General features: G+C 57.3%; 1 protein-coding gene across 2 annotated transcripts in view; it reads right to left on the reverse strand.

The window, feature by feature from the left end:
• The window catches only part of SH3TC1 (SH3 domain and tetratricopeptide repeats 1), a 63,842-nt gene extending 42,053 nt beyond the window's left edge, over positions 1-21,789 (reverse strand). For both annotated transcript variants that reach the window (XM_065914406.1, XM_065914405.1), the window contains exon 1: positions 21,598-21,789. In XM_065914406.1, coding sequence (XP_065770478.1) covers positions 21,598-21,774 — 177 coding nt within the window. In that variant the 5' untranslated portion in view covers positions 21,775-21,789. The remainder of the gene's footprint in view (positions 1-21,597) is intronic.
• Between the last annotated feature and the right edge of the window lie 317 nt (positions 21,790-22,106).

Below are 22,106 nucleotides of genomic sequence, written 5' to 3' on the forward strand. Positions count from 1 at the left end.
AGTTAACCCCAGGGTGGCAACCACGCCTGTCTCCACACACTTGCTCCCTGGGGGCACTCTCATTCAGGCTGAGATCCGCTCTGAGCCCAAAGCGGGCTATTTCTGGTTGCCCCCCTCCCGCGCCGTCTGCCTTTATCCGATCAACTCCCGGCGTTATGCATGGTCGCCCCAAAGTCACAACCTCCCCTCCCTTCCCCAGTGGGCCAGAGCCCAAGCGTGAGGGGCACAGCCAGAGACGCCACGGGGGTGTGGCTGCCTCACGCTGGAAGGGCCCCCACCGAGGGCCAGTGTGGAGCCTCAGCCCCTCAACGGGCACTGCTGGCCACTGGGGGGCCCCCAGCAGGCCCGGGCCCAGAGCTCCGGCCCCTCACACCCCCAGCCCAGCCGGGCCCCAGGCCACACACCACCTACACGCTCGGACACGCTCGGTAACCCCGAGCCGGGAGGCGGAGGCTCCAGGGGGCCGTTTTCACTGTCCCCCGTGCTGGCAGGTGGAGCAGCAGGGGAGGGTTTCACATCATCCCATGGGCCCCCAAGGACCAGGAGGCCCCAGAGCAGAGGGGCAACTGTTCCCCCAGCAACTCACCTTCCCCCCGGCGAGCATGACCTGTCCGAGCCCTGCCAACCCCTCTCCTCCCCTCTCCGCGGAGCGGGAGGAGCAATCTTTCTAGCTGTGATAGTCGCGATGCGAGCGTCCAAGAGCTGCCGTGACAGAGTACCCCAGACCCGGCAACTTAAAACGGCAGAGGTTTATTCTCTCCGAGCTCTGGGGCCGCAGGCAGTCAAGGTGCCTTCCCGCTTGCCCCAGCTCCAGTGTGTCCAGGCAGTCCTGGGCCTGTGGTCACGTCACCACACCTTCTGCCTCTGCCATCACGTGGCCCCACCCTCTGCCCCTCTCGTAAGGATGCTCCATTCACTGTCTTCGGGGCCCCGCGAGTCACCCAGGTGGATCTCACATTGAGATCCTTACACGGATCAATCACCTCAAGACCCTTTTTCCAAACAAGGGCGTGTTCAGAGCTTCTGATGGATGTCCCTGCAGAGGCTGCCCTCCTGCCCAGAGCGCTAGACGCCCACGGGAGTGGGGAACAGGCCGGGGACGTGAGTTAGTGTCTGGGGCTCCCGCCTGCCCGACCACAGCGCCCTCCCTGCGGGCTCCCTGACCTCGGCAACCTGCAGTCTCTAAGGCCCCGCTCTCCTGGGCGGAACTGCCTCCTCCATCCATGCCTACCCTGCCCTGCACGGGGACCTGTGGATACACCTCCGTCCCCATCCTCTGTCCCCGGCCTTGACTCCCCTCCTCCATGGGATGGCAGAGCTCCAGGTCCATCGTCTCCAGCCAGGCTGCCCCTCGGGGTCCGAGCTCAGCAGGCACCGCCATGGCAGGCCGCCACGTCCACCGATGCCTCCTGGAAGGCCGGCCGGCCGTGCTGATCACGGGCCGGCAGGGAGGCCCCGGGTGAGATCTGACTGTCTGGTCTAGCCCTGGGCCGTCACGAGGGTTAGGCTAGAGTGAGAGTCCTTCCACAGGGTGTCCACTGCACTCAGGTGTCTCTGCATCTAACGAAATCCAGCACCTGAGCCTCTCCAGGGGCCGCTGCAGAGCGGACAGCAGGGGACCAGGCTCCCCGGGCAGCGGGGGAGGGGCAGGGTGTCAGGAAGTCCGCACCTCCGCCGGCCCCTGGCCTGGCCCGGCCCGTGCTCCATGGGGCCTCGGGGGCTGCAGAGAGAAGCTGGGCTCGGGCCCAGCACCCTCCCCTCTCTAAGCCACGGTGTGCCCTGGGCGCACCCGCACCCCGCTCCTCTCAGCCTCTGTCTGTGAGGCCAGGCTCCCCAGGTCACCAGCCGGCCCTACAGAACCCCGTGCTCTGTGGAATGCACGCTGCTTGCTCCTTCCTGCTCTGTTTTTCTGGAAACTGTTGAAAGAGGCCCCCAGCGGCTCCATATCCATAAAAGGGTCTGGACTCGCTTCCTCTCCTGGCCATTGTGCCCCGCGGCAGCCCGAGACCCGCATCCTGTTTGCCTCTGCAGCTGTGCTCTTGGCTCAAGGCCGGGGGCTTTCCACGAGCCTCCCCCACTGTGCCCAGCATTCTTCCACTCCACATAGGGCACCCCAACCCTGCACAGCACCCCTAATTCTTCACACTGTACCGTGACTCCTCAGAATGTAACTCAACTCTTCAAGAGCACCCCAACCCTACCTAGTACACCCTAATTCTTCACACTGCACCCCGACTCCTCAGAATGTAACTCAATTCAGCAAGAATACCCCAACTCGGCATACAGCACCCCAACCTCATGGAGCGCACCCCAAGTCTGTAACTGCACCAGAAAAGACTTCCAGAGGAAGAACATGAGCCTTTTGGGGGGGTCTTACCAGGTAAGGGGTCCCTCTTGGAGGTGGTCCCACAGGGCAGCCCCACACAGCCTTGCACGTGAGAGGCTGGTCTCAACACCTGCCCAGCCCCGCCTTTGGGTCCCTCTGAGGGAGCCTGTCATCCCCTGGGCCTCAGCTCCCCCCTGTCCGATGGGCGAGCTGGGCTTGTGGATCTCTGAGTGCCCTCCTAGGTCAGCAACTCTAGCCCTCTCAGGGATTTGCCGTCACTGTGCAGTTATCACTCACTTATAAGATAACTAGATCTATGGATTGTGGCCACCCCAGTGTACTGCCATGATCCCACCTGACTGAGCGGCAAGCAGACTTAAGAGATGCGGGACCTGCCCTGGGCCACACAGCCCCCAGGACAATGCCAAGACCTCCAGGGGGGCCGAGGCAGACCCCCGACTCCCTAAGGCATGAGATACACACAGTCGAGGAAGAGCTCCCAAGAACTTCCTGTTGGAATGTTTACACCTGCTCCCCGGCGACCCAGCTGCAGCATCCCTTTAACCATCTCTGAGGGTCTGAGTGACCCCCGCCCACTTTAGCCTGCCTGGACTCTCCTCTGCCATTGTGGACAGAAGTTCCTGATGAGCCTCCAGGACGGCTCCCACCTGACCCCTGGACCACAGACACCCACTTGGGCTGTAATCCGGAGCTAGGGGCCGGGCACTGAGGGGTGCCCTGCCTCTGTGCGTGCTGCGTGCCAAGTCACTCAATGGTGCCCGATCTTTGTGACCCCATGGCCTGTAGCCCACCAGGCTCCTGTGTCCATGGGGATTCTCCAGGCAAGAGTACTGGAGTGGGTTGCCATTCCCTTCTCCAGGGGATCTTCCCGACCCAGGGATCCAACCAGAGTGTCTGACAGTCTCCTGCATTCACGGGTGGGTTCTCTACACTCGGGCCACCTGGGAAACCCTGCCCCACCCTCTATGCTCTGCTTATCTTTTTAACTCGCGGGGCAAGTAGCAACAGTTGTGGTCCTACAAAGGCAAAAAGCAATGACTAATCCCATCACGCCATCTCAGAACATTTTCAGCTCCCTGGGACTGTGTGGCAGGATATCAGCACATCTCAGGCCTGGAGGGGTGACCCAGCCCAGCCCCAGGCCTGGCTGGAGTCCCCTGGACGGCCCCCTGGCACGTGGTCCGGCCCCTCTGTGCATCCCCCACTGCACCTGGTGACTGCTCTGCTCTTCAGAATTCAGAGCCTCCCCTGCCACCAGCCATCTTGGCTCCATCACCCCAGGTGAACCTTCAGGTCCCCAGACACGAGGGGGCTCAGACAAGTCAGGGTTACAGACTTGGAAGGAGACTGGGATGGTGCCCTACCATCTGTGCGGCCACAGAGAGACGGGGGAGAAGAGGAGGGAGAAACCCAGGAAGGCTTCCTGGAGGCAGAGGCTCCTCAGCTGAATGTGGGGGAAGAGGGGCTGGGCAAAGAGAGAGTATAAAGTTCCTCCTGCGGAACGGGGCCAGTCAGAAGAGTACGTACGCCCGGCCTGCTGCAGGCATGCAGCTTGTCAAGCCTCCCACGGCCACTTCCAGGGACTGCAGATGTCCGCATGGGGGGCGGGGCTGAGGGTTAATCTACAACAGGCCATAAACAGAGAATCCCAGGAATGCAGAGGCCCCCAGGCGGGTGTGGGGTGGGAGGACAGTTCCTACTCCCTGCTGCTTCACTTCGGCACCCTGGGCAGGAGGAGCAAGCACACAGGTGACCCCAGAGCAAGGGGCGGCCACCCTCTCTAAAGAGCCAGAGAGTAACTACATTTGGCTTTTCGGGCCATCAAGCGGGCTCTGCCCCCACCCCACTGTCACGGCCCCAGAGCACACTTGGGTGATAGGAAATGAGAGCGCCTGGCCGTGCACCAAGAAAACCTTATGTGCAAATCGGGGGCAGGATTTGACCCTGGCTGTGGGCCCTGCTCTAGAGAAGGGGCGGGGTGGGGATTCCTGGAAAAGCATCTCAGGACCACCCCGCTGCCCTGATGCAGGAAGGAGTCAGCACAAAGGCACCCCCCTCCCCCACCCACTCGATCCGGACGCCTGCCCGGAACGGGGATGTGTAAGGTTCACCGTTAGGAGAGCGAGGGCAGGAGAGTTAAGGAGCGGGTGAAGCTGGCACCGCAGGGCAGCCTAGAGGGGAGTAAGGATCAGGCGACTGAAGACCCTCTATGCCAGACGCCGGCTCAGGGCAGTCCAGGGTGCGACACCCTGCCTCTCTCCTCCCTCTGGTTAGGACGGAACTGTTAAACTATCAAAGATCACCAAGAAACAGCCCCTAAGAAAGCTCCCGGGACTTCCCCTGGCATCCAGTGGTTGAGACTCTAGCTCCCAACGCAGGGGGCCTGGGTTTGATCCCCGGGCAGGGAACTAAGGTTCCACATACCATACAGTGCAGCTGGAGAAAAAAAAAAAAGAATGCTCCCAATAAGGACAGGTCAAAGTAAGTTCCTTGGGCTTACAAATGGGGAAACCGAGTCTTGGTTAGAGAAACCCAAAGTCACAGGAGGGAGTGGCCCCAGCATTCCCATCGTATTTCCCAGCCTCTGGCTCCCTATAAGGTGCGTCTCTGACACGCCTTCCGAGGCCTGCGCATTCCTGAGCCCCACCCGGTCTCCCAGGCAGTTCTCCCGAGGTGCCCTTTCTGGCAGTTTCCCTTGCACACTGAAGCCTGAGGTCAGAGCCCGTGATGGAGTGAGAAGCCTGGAGTTGGCCTGGAGCCTGGCACCCTGCTGCCTCTGGACCCGCTGGAAGGGCTGCGAGCCCGTGTGTATGCCCAACGGGGCTTGCTGTGTTTGTTGTTTCTGGCCTAAGCAGCTGAGACCAGCCCCCGTCAAAGCTGAGCAGACCTCCAGGCCCCGTGATTTCAGGAACTGCCCTTTACAAAACAAGGATATCGTGACCAAACAGGCTGTCCAGATGACTGATGCCCCTCGGGTTGGGTCGAAGGCCTACAGGAAGCAGTCAGCAGTTCCCCTGGACTGAGGACGCCACCCCCACTGGCTCAGGCTCCGGCTGGGCAGGCATCGCCCTCTGCCCAGGAATCACTGATCCCGCTGCCCTATCTCCCCTCCTTGGCCGATGAGCCGGCCAGGGCCCGGGACTCCTCCGCGTTTAGAAGAGGGGTGCTCTCTCATCAATGGCCTAAGTAACATGGCGTGGGCACTCGGAGGGAGTTGGTCAGAAAGGACCAGCCTACATGGGAGCAAGGCCCAGACTGGCACACCCTCTTATCACACCCGCAGAGGGGCTCCGAGGTGCCCAACATATCAAAGCAGCCCCTTCCTTTTAAAAATGAGGGATGAGGGGCTTCCCTGTGGGCTCCATGGTAAGGAATCTGCCTACCAGTGCAGGAGACGTGGGTTCCATCCCTGGTCTGGGAAGATCCCACTTGCTGAAAAGCAACTAATCCCATGTGCCACAAATATTGAGCCTGCGTTCTAGAGCTCGGGAACTGCGACTACTGAGCCTGCGCTCTAGAGCCTGGGAGTCACGAGTACTGAGCCTGCACTCCAGAGCCTGGGAAGCGCGACTACTAAGCCTGTGCTCTAGAGCCTGGAGTCACGAGTACTGAGCCTGCGCTCTAGAGCCCGGGAGTCACGAGTACTGAGCCTGCACTCTAGAGCCCGGGAGTCACGAGTACTGAGCCTGCGCTCTAGAGCCCGGGAGCCACGAGTACTGAGCCTGCGCTCTAGAGCCCGGACCGTGACTACTGAGCCTGCGCTCTAGAGCCCGGAGTCATGAGTACTGAGCCTGCACTCTAGAGTCCGGGAGTCATGAGTACTGAGCCTGTGCTCTAGAGCCTGGAACGCGACTACTGAGCCTGCGCTCTAGAGCCCGGGAGTCACGAGTACTGAGCCTGCGCTCTAGAGCCCGGGAGCCACGAGTACTGAGCCTGCGCTCTAGAGTCCGGGAACCGCAACTACTGAGCCTGCGCTCTAGAGCCCGGGAGTCACGAGGACTGAGCCTGCGCTCTAGAGTCCGGGAGTCACGAGTACTGAGCCTGAGCTCTAGAGCCCGGAAGTCACGAGTTCTGAGCCTGCACTCTAGAGCCCGAAAGTCACGAGCACTGAGCCTGTGCTCTAGAGCCCGGGAGCGACGAGTACTGAGCCTACGCTCTAGAGCTTGGGAGCCACGAGTACTGAGCCTGCGCTCTAGAGCCCGGACCGTGACTACTGAGCCTACGCTCTAGAGCCCGGCGTCATGAGTACTGAGCCAGCGCTCTAGAGTCCGGGAGTCACGAGTACTGAGCCTGCGCTCTAGAGCCCGGGAGTCACGAGTACTGAGCCTGCGCTCTAGAGCCCAGAGTCACGAGTACTGACCCTGCGCTCTAGAGCCCGGAGTCACGAGTACTGAGCCTGCGCTCTAGAGCCCGGAAGTCACGAGTTCTGAGCCTGCACTCTAGAGCCCGGGAGCCACGAGTACTGAGCCTGCGCTCTAGAGCCCGGACCGTGACTACTGAGCCTGCGCTCTAGAGCCCGGCGTCATGAGTACTGAGCCAGCGCTCTAGAGTCCGGGAGTCACGAGTACTGAGCCTGCGCTCTAGAGTCCGGGAACCGCAACTACTGAGCCTGCGCTCTAGAGCCCAGGAGTCACGAGGACTGAGCCTGCGCTCTAGAGTCCGGGAGTCACGAGTACTGAGCCTGAGCTCTAGAGCCCGGAAGTCACGAGTTCTGAGCCTGCACTCTAGAGCCCGAAAGTCACGAGCACTGAGCCTGTGCTCTAGAGCCCGGGAGCGACGAGTACTGAGCCTACGCTCTAGAGCTTGGGAGCCACGAGTACTGAGCCTGCGCTCTAGAGCCCGGACCGTGACTACTGAGCCTACGCTCTAGAGCCCGGTGTCATGAGTACAGAGCCAGCGCTCTAGAGTCCGGGAGTCACGAGTACTGAGCCTGCGCTCTAGAGCCCTGAACGCGACTACTGAGCCTGCGCTCTAGAGTCTGGAGTCACGAGTACTGAGCCTGCGCTCTAGATCCCGGGAGTCACGAGTACTGAGCCTGCGCTCTAGAGCCTGGAGTCACGAGTACTGAGCCTGCAATCTAGAGCCCGGAGTCACGAGTACTGAGCCTGCGCTCTAGAGTCTGGAACCGTGAATACTGAGCCTGCGCTCTAGAGCCAGGAGTCACGAGTACTGAGCCTGCGCGCTGGAGCCCGGGGACCGCGACTACTGAGCCTGCGCTCTAGAGCCCAGAGTCACGAGTACTGAGCCTGCACTCTAGAGCCTGGAGTCACGAACTGAGCCTGTGCTCTAGAGCCCGGGAGTCACGAGTACTGAGCCTGCGCTCTAGGGCCCGGGAACCGCAACTACTGAGCCTGCACTCTAGAGCCCGGCATTGATGACTGCTGAGCCTGTGCTCTAGAGCCCGGGAGTAACGACTGCTGAGCCTGTGCTCTAGAGCTCGGGAGTCACGAGTACTGAGCCTGCGCTCTAGAGCCCGGGAGTCACGAGTACTGAACCTGCGCTCTAGAGCCCGGGAGTCACGAGTACTGAGCCTGTGCTCCACAGCCCGGAACTGCGACTACTGAGCCTGTGCTCTAGAGCCCGGGAGTAATGAGTACTGAGCCTGCGCTCTAGAGCCCGGGAACCGCAACTACTGAGCCTGCGCTCTTGAGCCCGGGAACCGCAACTACTGAGCCTGCGCTCTAGAGCCTGGAAGTCACGAGTACTGAACCTGCGCTCTACAGCCCGGAACTGCGACTACTGAGCCTGCACATTAGAGCCTGGCAGTCACGAGTACTGAGCCTGCGCTCTCGAGCCCGGGAACCGCAACTACTGAGCCTGCGCTCTAGAGCCCGGGAACCGTGACTACTGAGCCTGCGCTCTAGAGCCCGGGAGTGATGACTGCTGAGCCTGTGCTCTAGAGCCCGGGAGTCACGAGTACTGTGCCTGCGCTCTACAGCCCGGAACTGCGACTACTGAGCCTGCGCTCTAGAGCCCGGGAGTCACGAGTACTGAGCCTGCGCTCTAGATCCCGGGAGTCACGAGTACTGAGCCTGCGCTCTAGAGCCCGGGAGTCACGAGTACTGAGCCTGCGCTCTAGAGCCCGGGAACCGCGACTACTGAGCCTGCGCTCTAGAGCCCGGGAGTCACGAGTACTGAGCCTGCGCTCTAGAGCCCGGGAGTCACGAGTACTGAGCCTGCGCTCTAGAGCCCGGGAGTCACGAGTACTGAGCCTGCGCTCTAGAGCCCGGGAGTCACGAGTACTGAGCCTGCGCTCTAGAGCCCGGGAGTCACGAGTACTGAGCCTGCGCTCTAGAGCCCGGGAGTCACGAGTACTGAGCCTGCGCTCTAGAGCCCGGGAGTCACGAGTACTGAGCCTGCGCTCTAGAGCCCGGGAGTCACGAGTACTGAGCCTGCGCTCTAGAGCCCGGGAGTCACGAGTACTGAGCCTGCGCTCTAGAGCCCGGGAGTCACGAGTACTGAGCCTGCGCTCTAGATCCCGGGAGTCACGAGTACTGAGCCTGCGCTCTAGATCCCGGGAGTCACGAGTACTGAGCCTGCGCTCTAGAGCCCGGGAGTCACGAGTACTGAGCCTGCGCTCTAGAGCCCGGGAGTCACGAGTACTGAGCCTGCGCTCTAGAGCCCGGGAGTCACGAGTACTGTGCCTGCGCTCTAGAGCCCGGGAGTCACGAGTACTGAGCCTGCGCTCTAGAGCCCGGGAGTCACGAGTACTGAGCCTGCGCTCTAGAGCCCGGGAGTCACGAGTACTGAGCCTGCGCTCTAGAGCCCGGGAGTCACGAGTACTGAGCCTGCGCTCTAGAGCCCGGGAACCGCAACTACTGAGCCTGCGCTCTAGAGCCCGGGAACCGCGACTACTGAGCCTGCGCTCTAGAGCCCGGGAGTGACGACTGCTGAGCCTGTGCTCTAGAGCCCGGGAGTGACGACTGCTGAACCTGTGCTCTAGAGCTCGGAGTCACGAGTACTGAGCCTGCACTCTAGAGCCCGGGAGTCACGAGTACTGAGCCTGCGCTCTAGAGCCCGGGAACCGCGACTACTGAGCCTGCGCTCTAGAGCCCGGGAACCGCAAGTACTGAGCCTGCGCTCTAGAGCCTGGGAGTGATGACTACTGAGCCTTTGCTCTAGAGCCCGGGCGTCACGAGTACTGATCCTGCGCTCTAGAGCCCGGGAGTCACGAGTACTGAGCCTGCGCTCTAGAGCCTGGAGTTATTAGTACTGAGCCTGCACTCTAGAGCCTGGGAATCACGAGTACTGAGCCTGCACTCTAGAGCCCGGGAACCGCGACTACTGAGCCTGCGGTAGAGCCCAGTATCATGAGTACTGAGCCTGTGCTCTAGAGCCCGGAGTCATGAGTACTGAGCCTGCGCTCTAGAGCCCGGGAGTGACGACTGCTGAGCCTGTGCTCTAGAGCCCTGGAGTGACGACTGCTGAGCCTGTGCTCTAGAGCCCGGAGTCACGAGTACTGAGCCTGCGCTCTAGAGCCCGGGCGCCACAACAGGAGAAGCCTCTACAATAAGAAGCCCTTACACCACAATGCAGAGAAAAGCCCATAGCAATGAAGATCCAGCACAGCCGTAAATAAATAAACAAAATAATTTTTAACAAAATGAGGGACGAGGTTCTGCGCAGCCAAATGGCTGGCAGTGGCCGGGACTCAGAGGTCCCTCCCATCAGAGGACAGGCTCGCCCCACTCCCCTGGACCATGTGGCCCCTGAGTGGTGGTGGTAGGGGCCAGGAAGGGGTTGCCTGGAGGCGATGGGAGTAGGAGGCCCCCAACTGGGATGCACGGTGATGGCTTCGCTGCTGCCATTTCCCTGGGAGCCTGCGGAGGTCACTCAGTGATAAATGAGACCCCAGGGACACCCAGATCCCACAGGTCCTCACAAGGTCCAGAGCACTGACGTTCCTAAAGCAGAGTGCGGCCACCCCCTACAAACTCGGACCTCCTGCCAGCCCAGGCACCAGTGGGTAGATCTTGAACCTGGCTAAGCAAACATTAACCCAGCCTCAGCACACAATTTAGAGAGGCCTCCCGGGAGGGCAAGGGTCCTCCCAGCCAAGATCCCCTCATGGAAACAGGGTCTCACAGCCGGCCGAGCAGGGCAGGAGGGCCCGGGGGGAATTTCCACAGGACTCCCCTGAGAATCACTCTCAGCTATACCTGAACTGCACGTGGGTGATGCTGCCTCGGGGCGGGGCAGGGGATTGTTCAGCCCCCATTTCATTCATTTAACTGCTTCCCATCTCTTCTCCCTTCCCAGTGAAACCTCCAGAGCCCCCATCCCAGCCAGCTCTGCTTTCCCTCCTGAGCCTGGCCTCGTCCACTCCCCACTCCTCAAAGCAGCCCTCATCCAGGTTGCCAGCACCTTCCAGGATACTAATCCGATGGCTTTGTCCCCACCTGCATCTCACCGGCCCCTCAGTGGCTACTCTCTGCCCAGCTGACCACAGCCTCCTCTCACTCACTCACCACTCCGCTCTGTCTACACTCGCCTTTAGGTGTGAGCACGAACGTCGAGGACTTCAGAGCCATCTGCATGACTCGGATGGTCCAGGTGCCACTCTGCCCTGAGGGCAGAACCAGGCCTTTCTCTCGGTGGGACTGGACAAGTGCCCTATGGCCCACCACCCACCCCTCCTTCCTCCAAATCTCAGTAGCGGAGCCATCAGCCACTTGGCACCTGGCCCTCACTCTCCCCAGACCTGTCACGTTCAAGCCCAACTGTTCCCTAAGCAGTTGGGGCCCTTGGGCTCCCTGAGCCCCGCTGTGGTCCCCACGTCCTCTGCGTTTGCGCCTCCTCTTCCTGGTCAGTGTCCCTTCCAGGCGCCGACACTGACTCCTGTCTGCCTCCGAGTCTCCCTCCTGCATCGCCTGACGTGGACAAGCCGGCCCTTCCCCAGCGCCGAGGGCCCTGAGCACCTTTGGGCTGAAACCAGGTGCCCCTAGATTAACACTCAGGATCCTCAAGGGCTCTGTCCGGGCAGTCTACACCCGTTTGTTGAATGACTAACAAACTGGTCCCTGAACAGGCGCTGTGTGCGGGGTGCCTGCTCATCCCAGACACGCAGAAGGGGCAGCCCCCCGTTACCGCCTCTGATCAGGCAAAGCCGTGCAGGACACTGAAGCCTATCTCCCGCCCACTTCCAGGCACCCACTTTCCTCCTGGCTCTCCAGGGGGCAGCTGGGTGGGAGGGCCTCACTCAGGTCTTATCCACGGGGCCACTGCAGGCTCCGAGCAGCGGCCGTGTGGCAGGCGGATGTCCGCACCTGCACCCCTCACACATCCGGTCACCCAGCTGCAGGTTTCACAGGCCGCACGGTGGGGGGAGGGAGTGGTCGGAGCACCTACAGGTTCGGTGCCAATCCAGGGGGGAGCCCGGGGTCTCCCCTCAGCGTGCAGGTGGGCACGGCCTCCACCTCCCTCCCCGCACAGAGCTCTTCGGCCTTCACAGAGGGCAGCTCTGGGTCCCAGCACCTCACCCACCAGCCCTGTCAGTGCTGCGCTGACCCCGCACGCTACGAGCTAAGGTGGTGAACAGCACAGCTTCCGTCCAGGTGGGAAGCTGGGTGAGCCCACTGCCCTGGCCTCCGTTGTCCACCCTGGCCGGGGGCCCAGCACCCGCCTGGTGTGGGGAAGGGGAGCCCACAAAGGAGAGCGATGATCATCACAGCCAGTGGGGGCAGGGTCTGACTGCTGGCAGCACTGCTCAGCCCTACCCCATGCCCGGCCCAGTCCTGGGCACTGGGAACCTGGGGGGATGGATGAATCAGATGGCCCTGCCTGCGGGAGCTCTCAGCCTAGTGGTAAAGACAGCCAAGGAAACAGAGTGACCATGACGGAGGATGAGCAGGGAGGCCAGGGCCACCAAACAGCCCCCAAGTTGCCTGGAGACGGCCAGGGAGGCTGCCTGGAGGAGGGGCTCCAAGCCAGGCCTTAGCATGTGAAGCACATTCCCTGGTGGGAAAAGTAAGCCAGCCTGAGACATCTTGTAGGTCCAGAAAGCAGGAAGTGGGTTAGATAGATAGACAGACGACAGATGGGTGGATAGTTGCTAGATCTACGGGTCCCCACAATGACGGGACCAAGTCAAAGAGACGCAGGGAGGGGCCCATAAAAGAGCGATGACTATCATCAAGCCCAGTGGGGGCAGGGTCCGGACAAGAGCTCAGAACGGCCAAAGCTGGCACAATTTAAGGAACAAAACAAAGTGGTATTGGATGGTAACCCCAGGTATGAAAGCCTGGTGGGCTGCAGTCCATGGGGTCGCAAAGAGTCGGACATGACTGGATGACTGAACAACAGCAATAAAAGGAATACCCCCAAGTCCATACCAATGTAACCCAAAGACTGCCTAAGTAAACGCAGGAGGAAGAGGTGAATCGCCCAGGTAGCAGAGCTCCAAGTGATTTATGCAGCTGCTCCACCCCCCGGGAGGGGCGTCTCCCTCCCCTGTCCTCAGGGGTGACTGGGCAGGTGACTTCCTTCTGGGGAACACTGCATGGAAATGGAAGAAAAGGGCAATTTCACGGGAGAAAGCCAGACAATCCCTACCTCGGCTGCGGGATCGAGGCCGACATTGGCAGTGACAGGTCTTGTCAACATCAGGCACCCTTGCCAGGACAGAATGAAATGGGCATTTTACCTCTGTGGCCTTCCTCCCCCAAACCCATGACCCCAGTATTACCATGAGAAAAACTTCAGCAAACCCAAATTGAGGATGTACATGGGTGGGGTGGGGTGAAGAGATTAACTCAGCTTGGTAGTCAGAGAAGGTTTCCTGGAGATGGTGACATTTGCTTAGGGCCTTGACTTCCCTTGATATGCAGATGACACCACCCTTGTGGCAAAAGCAAAGAAGAACTAAAGAGCCTCTTGATGAAGGTTGAAAGAGGAGAGTGAAAAAGCTGGCTTAAAACTCAACATTCAAAAAAGGAAGATCATGGCATCCAGTCCCATCACTTCATGGCAAATAGATGGGGAAACAATGCAAACAGTGACAGACTTTTCTTGGGCTCCAAAATCACTGCAGATGGTGACTGCAGCCATGAAATTAAAAGACACTTGCTCTTTGGAAGAAAAGCTATGACCAACCTAGACAGCATATTAAAAAAGCAGAGACAGTACTTTTCTGACAAAGGTCCATTCAGTCAAAGCTATGGTTTTTCCAGTAGTCATGTAGAGATGTGAAACTTGGACCATAAAAAAGACAGAGTGCCAAAGAATTGATGCTTTTGAACTGTGGCATTGGAGGAGACTCTTGAGACCCTTGGACTGCAAGGAGATGCAACCAGTCCACCCTAAAGGAAATCAACCCTGAATATTCATTGGAAGGACTGATGCTGAAACTGAAACTCCAATACTTTGGCCACCTGCTGCAAAGAGTTGATTCACTGGAAAAGACCCTGATGCTTGGAAAGATTGAAGGCAGGAGTAGAAGGGGATGACAGAGGATGAGTGGTTGGATGGCATCACTGACTCAATGGACATGAGTTTGACCAAGCTCCGGAAGTTGGTGATGGACAGGGAAGCCTGGTGTGCTGCAGTCCATGGGGTCGCAAAGACTCAGACACGACTGAGCGACTGACCTGACTTGGCTTTCCTAGTGGCTCAAACTATAAAGAGTCCATGGGCAATGCAAGAGACCTGGGTTCAATCCCCTGGAGGAAGAGAATGGTATTCTTGCCTGGAGAAGTAAATGGGCAGAGGAGCTTGTTGGGCCACAGTCCATGGGGTCACACAGAGTCAGACACAACTGAGTCACTACACTTTGGGCTTCCCAGGTGGTGCAGTGGTTTTAAAAAAAACAACTCTACCTGCCAATGCAGGAAGCGGACGAGATGCAGTTTCAATCCCTGGGCTGGGAAGATCCCCTGGAGGAGGAAATGCTGACCCACTCCAGTGTTCTTGCCTGGAGAATCCCCAGGGACAGAGGAGCCTGGCGGGCTACAGTCCATAGGGTTGCACAGGGTCAGACACAGCTGAGCAGGCACACAAGCTAAACAACCTTGGAGGGTAGGTCAGAGCAGGCAAGGGAGGCTCAGGTAGACGGCCCAGCATGGCCAAAGGGCAGGGCCGGGTAAGGGTGAGGAGGGACGGGGTGGTGGCCACAAGGAGAAGGGCTTGTCATCCCTTCGTAGGAAGGGGAAGGAAAGTGCCCACGATCGGGGCCACACGACAGGAGGGGGTGACAGACCTCCTCACAGCATCCACGTTTGGGCAGCGGGGCCCGAAAAGAAGCCAAAGGCCCTCAGGACTGGAGCCCTGGTGAAGCTCAGGGACTGGGACGGTGGGTTCGGCTCACGGGAGGCTGATGGCATGTGTGTGCACGTGAATGTGCTCAGTCGAGTCCAGCTCTTTGCGACCTCAAGGACTGTAGTCTGTGACAGGAGGCCAGCTGGGTTCCTGCCAAAGTGGACCCCCTACCCCAGAGTCTGGGTTTCAGATTCTCATCACGAAGCCAAGGGTCAGGCAGGCGAGGCTGGGGGGTTCCCAACACAAGAAACACGCATTCCTGCTGGAGAGGCAGGGACACAGCAGGCCCAGAAGAGGCCAGGAGCCCTCCGCCTGGGGTCTCCAATCATCACCCTCTGCACCCACGCCCGGTCAGGGGGGCAGGAGAAGGGAGCAGCCTGTGCATCACTGCGCTCGGCCATTTCTCATGGGGAGAGCTTGGCTCAAGCTGCTCCCGTGCCCAGAATACCTTCCTTTCCCCGTGGCAGTCAGATAGACTCTTACACATTCTACCAAGCCCTGCTTGACCATCACCTCCTCTGGGAGCCCTCCCAGATCGCTCCCAGTTCCAGGAGAGAATAAGGAGGAGCGGATCAAGCTGCTTCTTCCATTGCCCTCTGCCTCCCGTGGGCACCGATCTTTTCCCTGCACACCCTGCACCATGGGTTGGCTACGAGTCTCCCTTTCCATCTGGTCCCCGCCTCAGAGCCAGCCATGGCTCCTGACACGTGGTGGGGGCTCAGGCTTCATTAGCTTTCCTTGGCCTTTCCTTAGTTGTCCTCTTTTGTCCCCAGGGGGCCCTGGGGACACCACCTCACACTTGAGCATCGCGTCTCTTTAGGCTCCTCTGGGCTGGGACCGACCGTCAAATTTTCCATGTTTTTCACGACTTTGATAGTTCTGAGGACGGGCCAGGCACTTTTGCAGGCTGAACCTCAGCTGAGGTTTGTCTGCTGTTTTCCTGAGGCCCTTTACTCTTAATTTTCAACAAACAGAATCTGCTGTGGGTTTTGGTTCCAAGTCAGGCTGGACCACACCCTCTCCCAGCAGGTATTTGTAACTGAACCTCACTTGAGACTCCATGGCTCAGCTAGTAAAGCATCTACCTGCAATGTGGGAGACCCAGGTTCGATCCCTGGGTTAGGAGTATTCCCCCGGAGAAGGAAATGGCCACCCACTCCAGTACTCTTGCTTGGAAAATCCCATGGGTGTGGAGCCTGGCGGGCTACAGTCCATGGGGTTGCAGAGTCGGACACGACTGAGCGACTTCACTTTCTTTTCTTTCTTTCCCACCTACCTGAGACACTGGAGGAAGAGAACAAGGACTCCACAAAAAACAGGGCAGACTGGAGATAGTTCCTATTTGTCTGTGTCCTTAAAATATATGAAACAAGGCTCAGTGCCCCCAGCCAGAAGGAAAAAGTGGTCCCAAGACGCCCTCTGTCACCTCCCAGCTCCCCCCTGACGTCTGTTGTTACACCCTCTGCAGGCTGTGGGGCGGGCAGGGCCATGCCAAGCTGAGGGCGGGTTACCAGTCAACCAGCCAGCTCCTATAAAACCACAGCGCCCTTTGCCCAGAAGCCCCACCTGTGGGAAAACTCTGCAGACGACTGCCCGCTTCTGACAGGTCAGGGCTCCGAGGGGGTGGGGGCTCTGCAACAGTGACGCCTTGGAAATGACCCAGGTGTCGCATAATTCACGCTCCAGGCTGGCACCGAGCAGCCTGAAGCCGGTCCCAGGGCGTCATCAGGGGAAGACCTCTGAGCCACAGTAAGTGGGGAAAGCCAGAAGCAGAGGGATCTGTGTCCTGCCTTCTGTGTTCTGAAGGGGGTTTAGAATATCTTCATATTCCCTGCCTTTGTGAGAATAAACTGGAAGGATCAATACATCAGTGGCTATGGATGGCTGAGCAGGGAAGCCCCGGGGACTTTTTAGGGTGGTCCTGTGACGGCGGCTACCTGATGCTGCGCGTTTTCCCAAAGACTAAACTTTATAGCACAAAATAAAACAGATTCAGGAGGACTCAGGAATCCCAAGATGGAGGCCGAGTCCAACAAAGCTGTGAACTGTACGGTGAATGAAAGAAGTGCCTCACTGACCGGAGGGGAGAGGTGCCCGCCCACCAGCCCGGCGATGAGTGCCGGCTGAAGACTGAAAGTAAAGGCCCCACCTCTGTGTCCCGGGCTCAAGCTGGTCACCATGTTTCCCACGGGGCCTTAACGCTTCTGTAGCTGTGTCCAGCGGTCTGAATGTCAACAGTTAAGTAGATGGTGGTCGGTGGTGACAGACGGGTTTCTCACTGCTGGAGCAGGAGTTACAGAAAACCCAGGAGAGGAAGCTGGAATGACCCGTGGGGTGCTGGCTTAGAGATGGAGACACCAGTGCAGATTTTAATTTCACTGGACAGAGATACATGTGTTACACGTAGAAACACTCATTAGATGTGTGTATATGCACAGGTTAGAATACATGTATATACAGGCAAACTTACAGATATATGTATGTAGACAGGTTAGTATACACATACACATACCAACTTATGGTGGCTGGATGAATCACAAGCTGGAATCAAGATTGCTGGGAGAAATATCAATAACCTCAGATATGCAGGTGATACCACTCTAATGACAGAAAGTGAAGAGGAACTAAAAAGCCTCTTGATGAAAGTGAAAGAGGAGAGTGAAAAAGTTGGCTTAAAACTCAACATTCAGAAAACGAAGATCATGGCATCTGGTCCCATCGCTTCATGGCAAATAGATGGAGAAAAAGTGGAAACAGTGACAGATTTTATTTTCTTGGGCTTCAAAATCAATGCAAATGGTGACTGCAGCCATGATATTAAAAAACACTTGCTCCTTGGAAGAAAAGCTATGACAAACCGAGACAGCATATTAAAAAGTGGAGACATCAGTTTGCTGACAAAGTCCATCTAGTCAAAGCTATGGTTTTTCCAGTAGTCATGTATGCATGTGAGAGTTGGACCATAAAGAAGCTGAGCGCCAAAGAACTGATGCTTTTGACCTGTGGTGCTGGAGAAGACTCTTGAGAGTCCCTTGGACTGCAAGGGGATCAAACCAGTCCATCCTAAAGGAAACCAGTCCTGAATATTCTTTGGAAGGACTGATGCTGAAGCTGAAACACCAATACTTTGGTCACTTGATGTGAAGAGCTGACTCATTGGAAAAGACCCTGATGCTTGGAAAGACTGAGGGCAGGAGAAGGGGACGACAGAGGATGAGACGGTTGGATGGCGTCACTGACTCAATGGGCATGAGACAGAGCAAACTCTGGGAGACGCTGAAGGACAAGGACAAGTTCACGGGGTCTCAAAGAGTCGGACACGACTGAGCGACTCAGGAACATATACAGGTTAACTCATAGATGTGCGTGTTTACACGGATATGTGTACACATACTCATGTATCCATCCATGGGCTTATATATACGTATATGTCAGCTGAGAGGATCTAAAAGAAAAGACACACGTAGCAACAGGCACACACAGCTTGCAGATAAAACACCTCGGCTCCTAAAGCCATTCTCCAAGAAGCAGAACCTTTGGAGAAATGGCTGATTCTAGGACTGGGTCAGCACAGACACATGGTAAGCCTGGCCTGTTGTGGCAGAAACACATCCGAGGTTATTGATATCTCTCCCAACAATCTTGATTTCAGCTTGATATTCATCCAGCCCAGCATTTCCCATGATATACTCTGCATATAAGTTAAACAAATAGGGTAACGATATATAGCCTTGTCACATTCCTTTCTTGATTTTGAACCAGTGGGTTGTTCCATGTAAGGTTCTAACTGTTGCTTCTTGATCCACATACAGGGTTCTCAGGAGAAGTGTAAGGTGGTCTGGGATTCCCATCTGTTGAAGAATTTTCCAGTTTGTTGTGATCCACACAAAGGCTTTTGCATAGTCAATGAAGCATAGGTAGATTTTTTCTTTTTTCTTTTTTGAATTCCCTTCCTTTCTCTATGATCCAACAAATGTTGGCAATTTGATCTCTGGTTCCTCTGCCTTTTCTAAATCCAGCTTGAACATCTGGAATTTCTTGGTTCATGTACTGCTGAAGCACCGTCAAGTCAGTGATGTCATCCAGCCATCTCATCCTCTGTCGTCCCCTTCTCTTGCCTTCAATCCTTCCCAGCATCAGGGTCTTTTCAAATGGGTCAATTCTTTGCATCAAGTGGCCAAAGTATTGGCCAAAGAATGGTCATCATCAAATAGTCTACTAAAAACTTGCTAGATTGGATGTGGAGAAAAGGGAACCCTCCTAAACTGTTGGTGGGAATATATATTGGTGCAGCCATGATGGAAAACAGTATGGAATTTTCTTTAAAAAGTGAAAACAGAACTGCCATGCGGTGCACTGTGTAAGTCGCTTTAGTCGTGTCTAAGTCTTTGCCGCCGTCCGGACTCAAACTCGCCAGGCCCCTCTGTCCTTGGGATTCTCCAGGCAAGAATACTAGAGTGGGTTGCCATTTCCTACTCCAGGGGATATTCCTGACCCAGGGGTCAAACTCGTGTCTCTTATATCTCCTGCATTGGCAGGCAGGTTCTTTAACCACTAACGCTACCTGGGAAGCCCCAGAACTACCAAATGTCCTAGCAATCCCACACTTGGGCATACATCCAGAAAAAATTATAATTCAAAGAGATATGCACTTTCTTGTTGGTCCAGTGGTTAAGAACCTGCCTGCCAATGCATGGGACATGGGTTGAAGCCCTGATCTGGGAAGAGTCCACGTGTTGCAGAGCTAACAAGCCCTTGGGCCACAACTACTGAGCCCAAACGCCTTAGACCCCCTGCTCCACAACAAGAGAACCCACCTCGATGAGAAGCTCATGCACCACAATTAGAAAGTGGCTCCTGCTTACTGCACCTAGAGAAAGCCCACATGGCAATGAAACCCAACTCAGCCAAAAATAAATTTTTAAGAAAAGATACATACTCTCCTATGTTCATAGCAGTTCAACTATTCACAAGAGCCAAGGTGTGAAAACAGCCTAAATACCTATTGACAGATGGATGAATAAAGAAGATATAGTACATGTATACAATGGGATATGACTCAACCATAAAAGAGAATGAAATGATGCCATTCGCAGCAATGCGGATGAACCTAGAGAGTGTCACGCTAAGCAAAGTAAGTCAGAGAGAGAAAGACGCTTACATATGAAATCTAAATATCGACAGAAACTTATCTATGAAATGGAAAAAGATTCACAGACACAGACAATAATCTTGAGGTTGCCAAGGGGGAGAGGGGGATGGGGAAGGGTATGGTGGGAGTCTGGGGGTTAACAGATGCTAACTATTATATATAGACTGGATGAACAACAAGGTCCTACTGCGTAGCACAGGGAATTCTCCTCAACATCCTATGACAAACCATACGGAAAGAAATATGAAAAAGGAAGTGTGCCTATATACATGCATAAAACTGACTAGTATTTCTGTACAGCAGAAATTAACACAACACTGTACGTTAACTGTACTTCAATAAAATAAAATTTAAACAACAAACAGGGAAAGTCTGGGCAACAGTCCCAGCCCAGGAGCCCTGGGAGATGTGATGACTAAATGTCACATGCTGTCCTGGATGGGGTCCTAGAACAGAAAAGGGACACTAGGTAAAAACGAAGGGAACCCGAATGAAGCATGGGCTTTCCTTAGTAATAATGAACAAACACTGGCTCATGAGCCGTTACAAAGGCACCGGAGACCGCATGGGGTTGCAAGAACCCTATGTGCTCTATTTGCAATTGTTTTGGAAGTCTAAACTGTTCTTTAAAAAAATCAAATCTATTTTTTTTTTTTAAAAAAGGCCCAGTAAGGTGGAACCACCTGGAAGTGTACAGAGAGAACAATTAAAGGCCAAAGAGCCTGGAGGGCATGTCCCAGGCCAACTTGCTGTGTGGCCCTGGGCCAGCCTTGCAGCGTGTCTGAGCCATGCCTCCCCCAGCTGCAGGAGGAGGGTGAGAGGGCCCAAGCCTGCTCTCCTTGCCATCCCTGGGGCCCCAGGAAGACCAAGGCAGGCCTTCGGAGGAGACCCCGGTTCCAGCCACTATGACCTGGGGGTCTCTAGCAAGTTATTGCACCCCACCCCCCGGAAACCCAGCGCTGGGCCAGGCCCCTCCACGGGTCACCTGAGAATCCCGTCAACAAGATTATGCTTGTGCGGCCTCACCCGCAGCCCCCGGGGGAAGGAGAAAGGGTCACCAGGCTCACAGGGTGTAAGGGTCGGAGGGGCACGGCCTCACCTGGACCACAAAGCTGCCCCCTCACCACCAGTCCATCTGTACGAAGTTGGCAGTGCACCCCAGGACCCGGGGACAGAGCTGCTCCCCCCTTGACCCCTCTGACCCTTCCCTGTCCAAAAGCCCCTCTTAGACAGAGGGGCTGTCCCCAGGGCTGCAGGGACATTGGCCCCTGGGGGACTGGGGTGGGAGCTGGGGGATGGAGAGGGAGCAGAGAGCCCCCAGGGCTGATCCCCAGGGAGGGTGCACAGCCTTAGGGGCAAGGGGCCTGGCCCCCACTCCAGCCCTCCAGCCCCAGAATCCCGCTCCTCTCCAGGACCATGGGTGCTGGACTCAGCCCCTGACCACCTAGGGACACTCTGCTGGCCCCAACACGCGTGCTGTCATCTCACGGATGGCAAATTGAGGCTCCGAGGTGGGTCCCTTACTCGCAGGCCAGGGGCTCAGACAAGATCGGAATCTCTGGGGCTGTAGCCTCCGGGGCCATAAAGAGGCCCACCCCCACCCCGACCTGGGAAAGACGTGCACCTCCTGCTTCACTACTGCCGCCGCGACAAGGTCCAGCTTCACGGCTCGCGGCCCCCTCCTCGGACGTGGGGCCGCTTGAGCACCGCCCCACCTCTCCCCAGACAGGATGGTTTCAGGGTGCACGTCCATGCACACCCTCCCCCGGCTTCCCTGTCCTGACAGGTGACCCTCCACACGCACGCACGGGGCTGGGGACAGCTTTGTAGGCCGTCTGGAACTTACCCCGCTGAGCAAGGGAAGGGGGAGTCTCCTGGGGCCCCGCACCTGCCTCGGTTCCTGTTCTGGCCCCTCGCGATGGTCCCGGCTGCGTGATGCCTGTCCCGGCAGGAAGGCACACATTTGCAGCGAGCTGGCCCTCCAGGCTCCGATCAGGTGGCCAGGGCTGTCAGCCCGGGTCATTGGCTGGGCCCGTGGCCGGCCCGCCCCGCCGGGAAGGGGCTGGGTCTCCTCCTCGACCTTCCTCCTTCTTATCTGTGTCGGTGGAAGTCAGCAATTCCCGGGTCAGCATTCCCCAGCCGGGTGGGGAGGAGCTGCCTGCAGGCGCGAAGAGCAGGAACCTGGCTCCCTGACCGGCCTGGGTGCCAGGGGACGTGGGGACACCAGGTGACAGGTGCCGCCTCTCGGGTGTCCGTGCCTCAGAGAGGTAGGAGGCTGGGCCTTTGGATGCTGGGCTGCTCACGGCTCTTGCTGGGTTGGGTTTCTATAGCTAGGGGCTCAGCAAATGTCCACTG

The sequence above is a fragment of the Muntiacus reevesi genome, chromosome 22 (genome assembly GCF_963930625.1).
Source record: "Muntiacus reevesi chromosome 22, mMunRee1.1, whole genome shotgun sequence".
NCBI classification, from domain to species: Eukaryota; Metazoa; Chordata; class Mammalia; order Artiodactyla; family Cervidae; genus Muntiacus; species Muntiacus reevesi.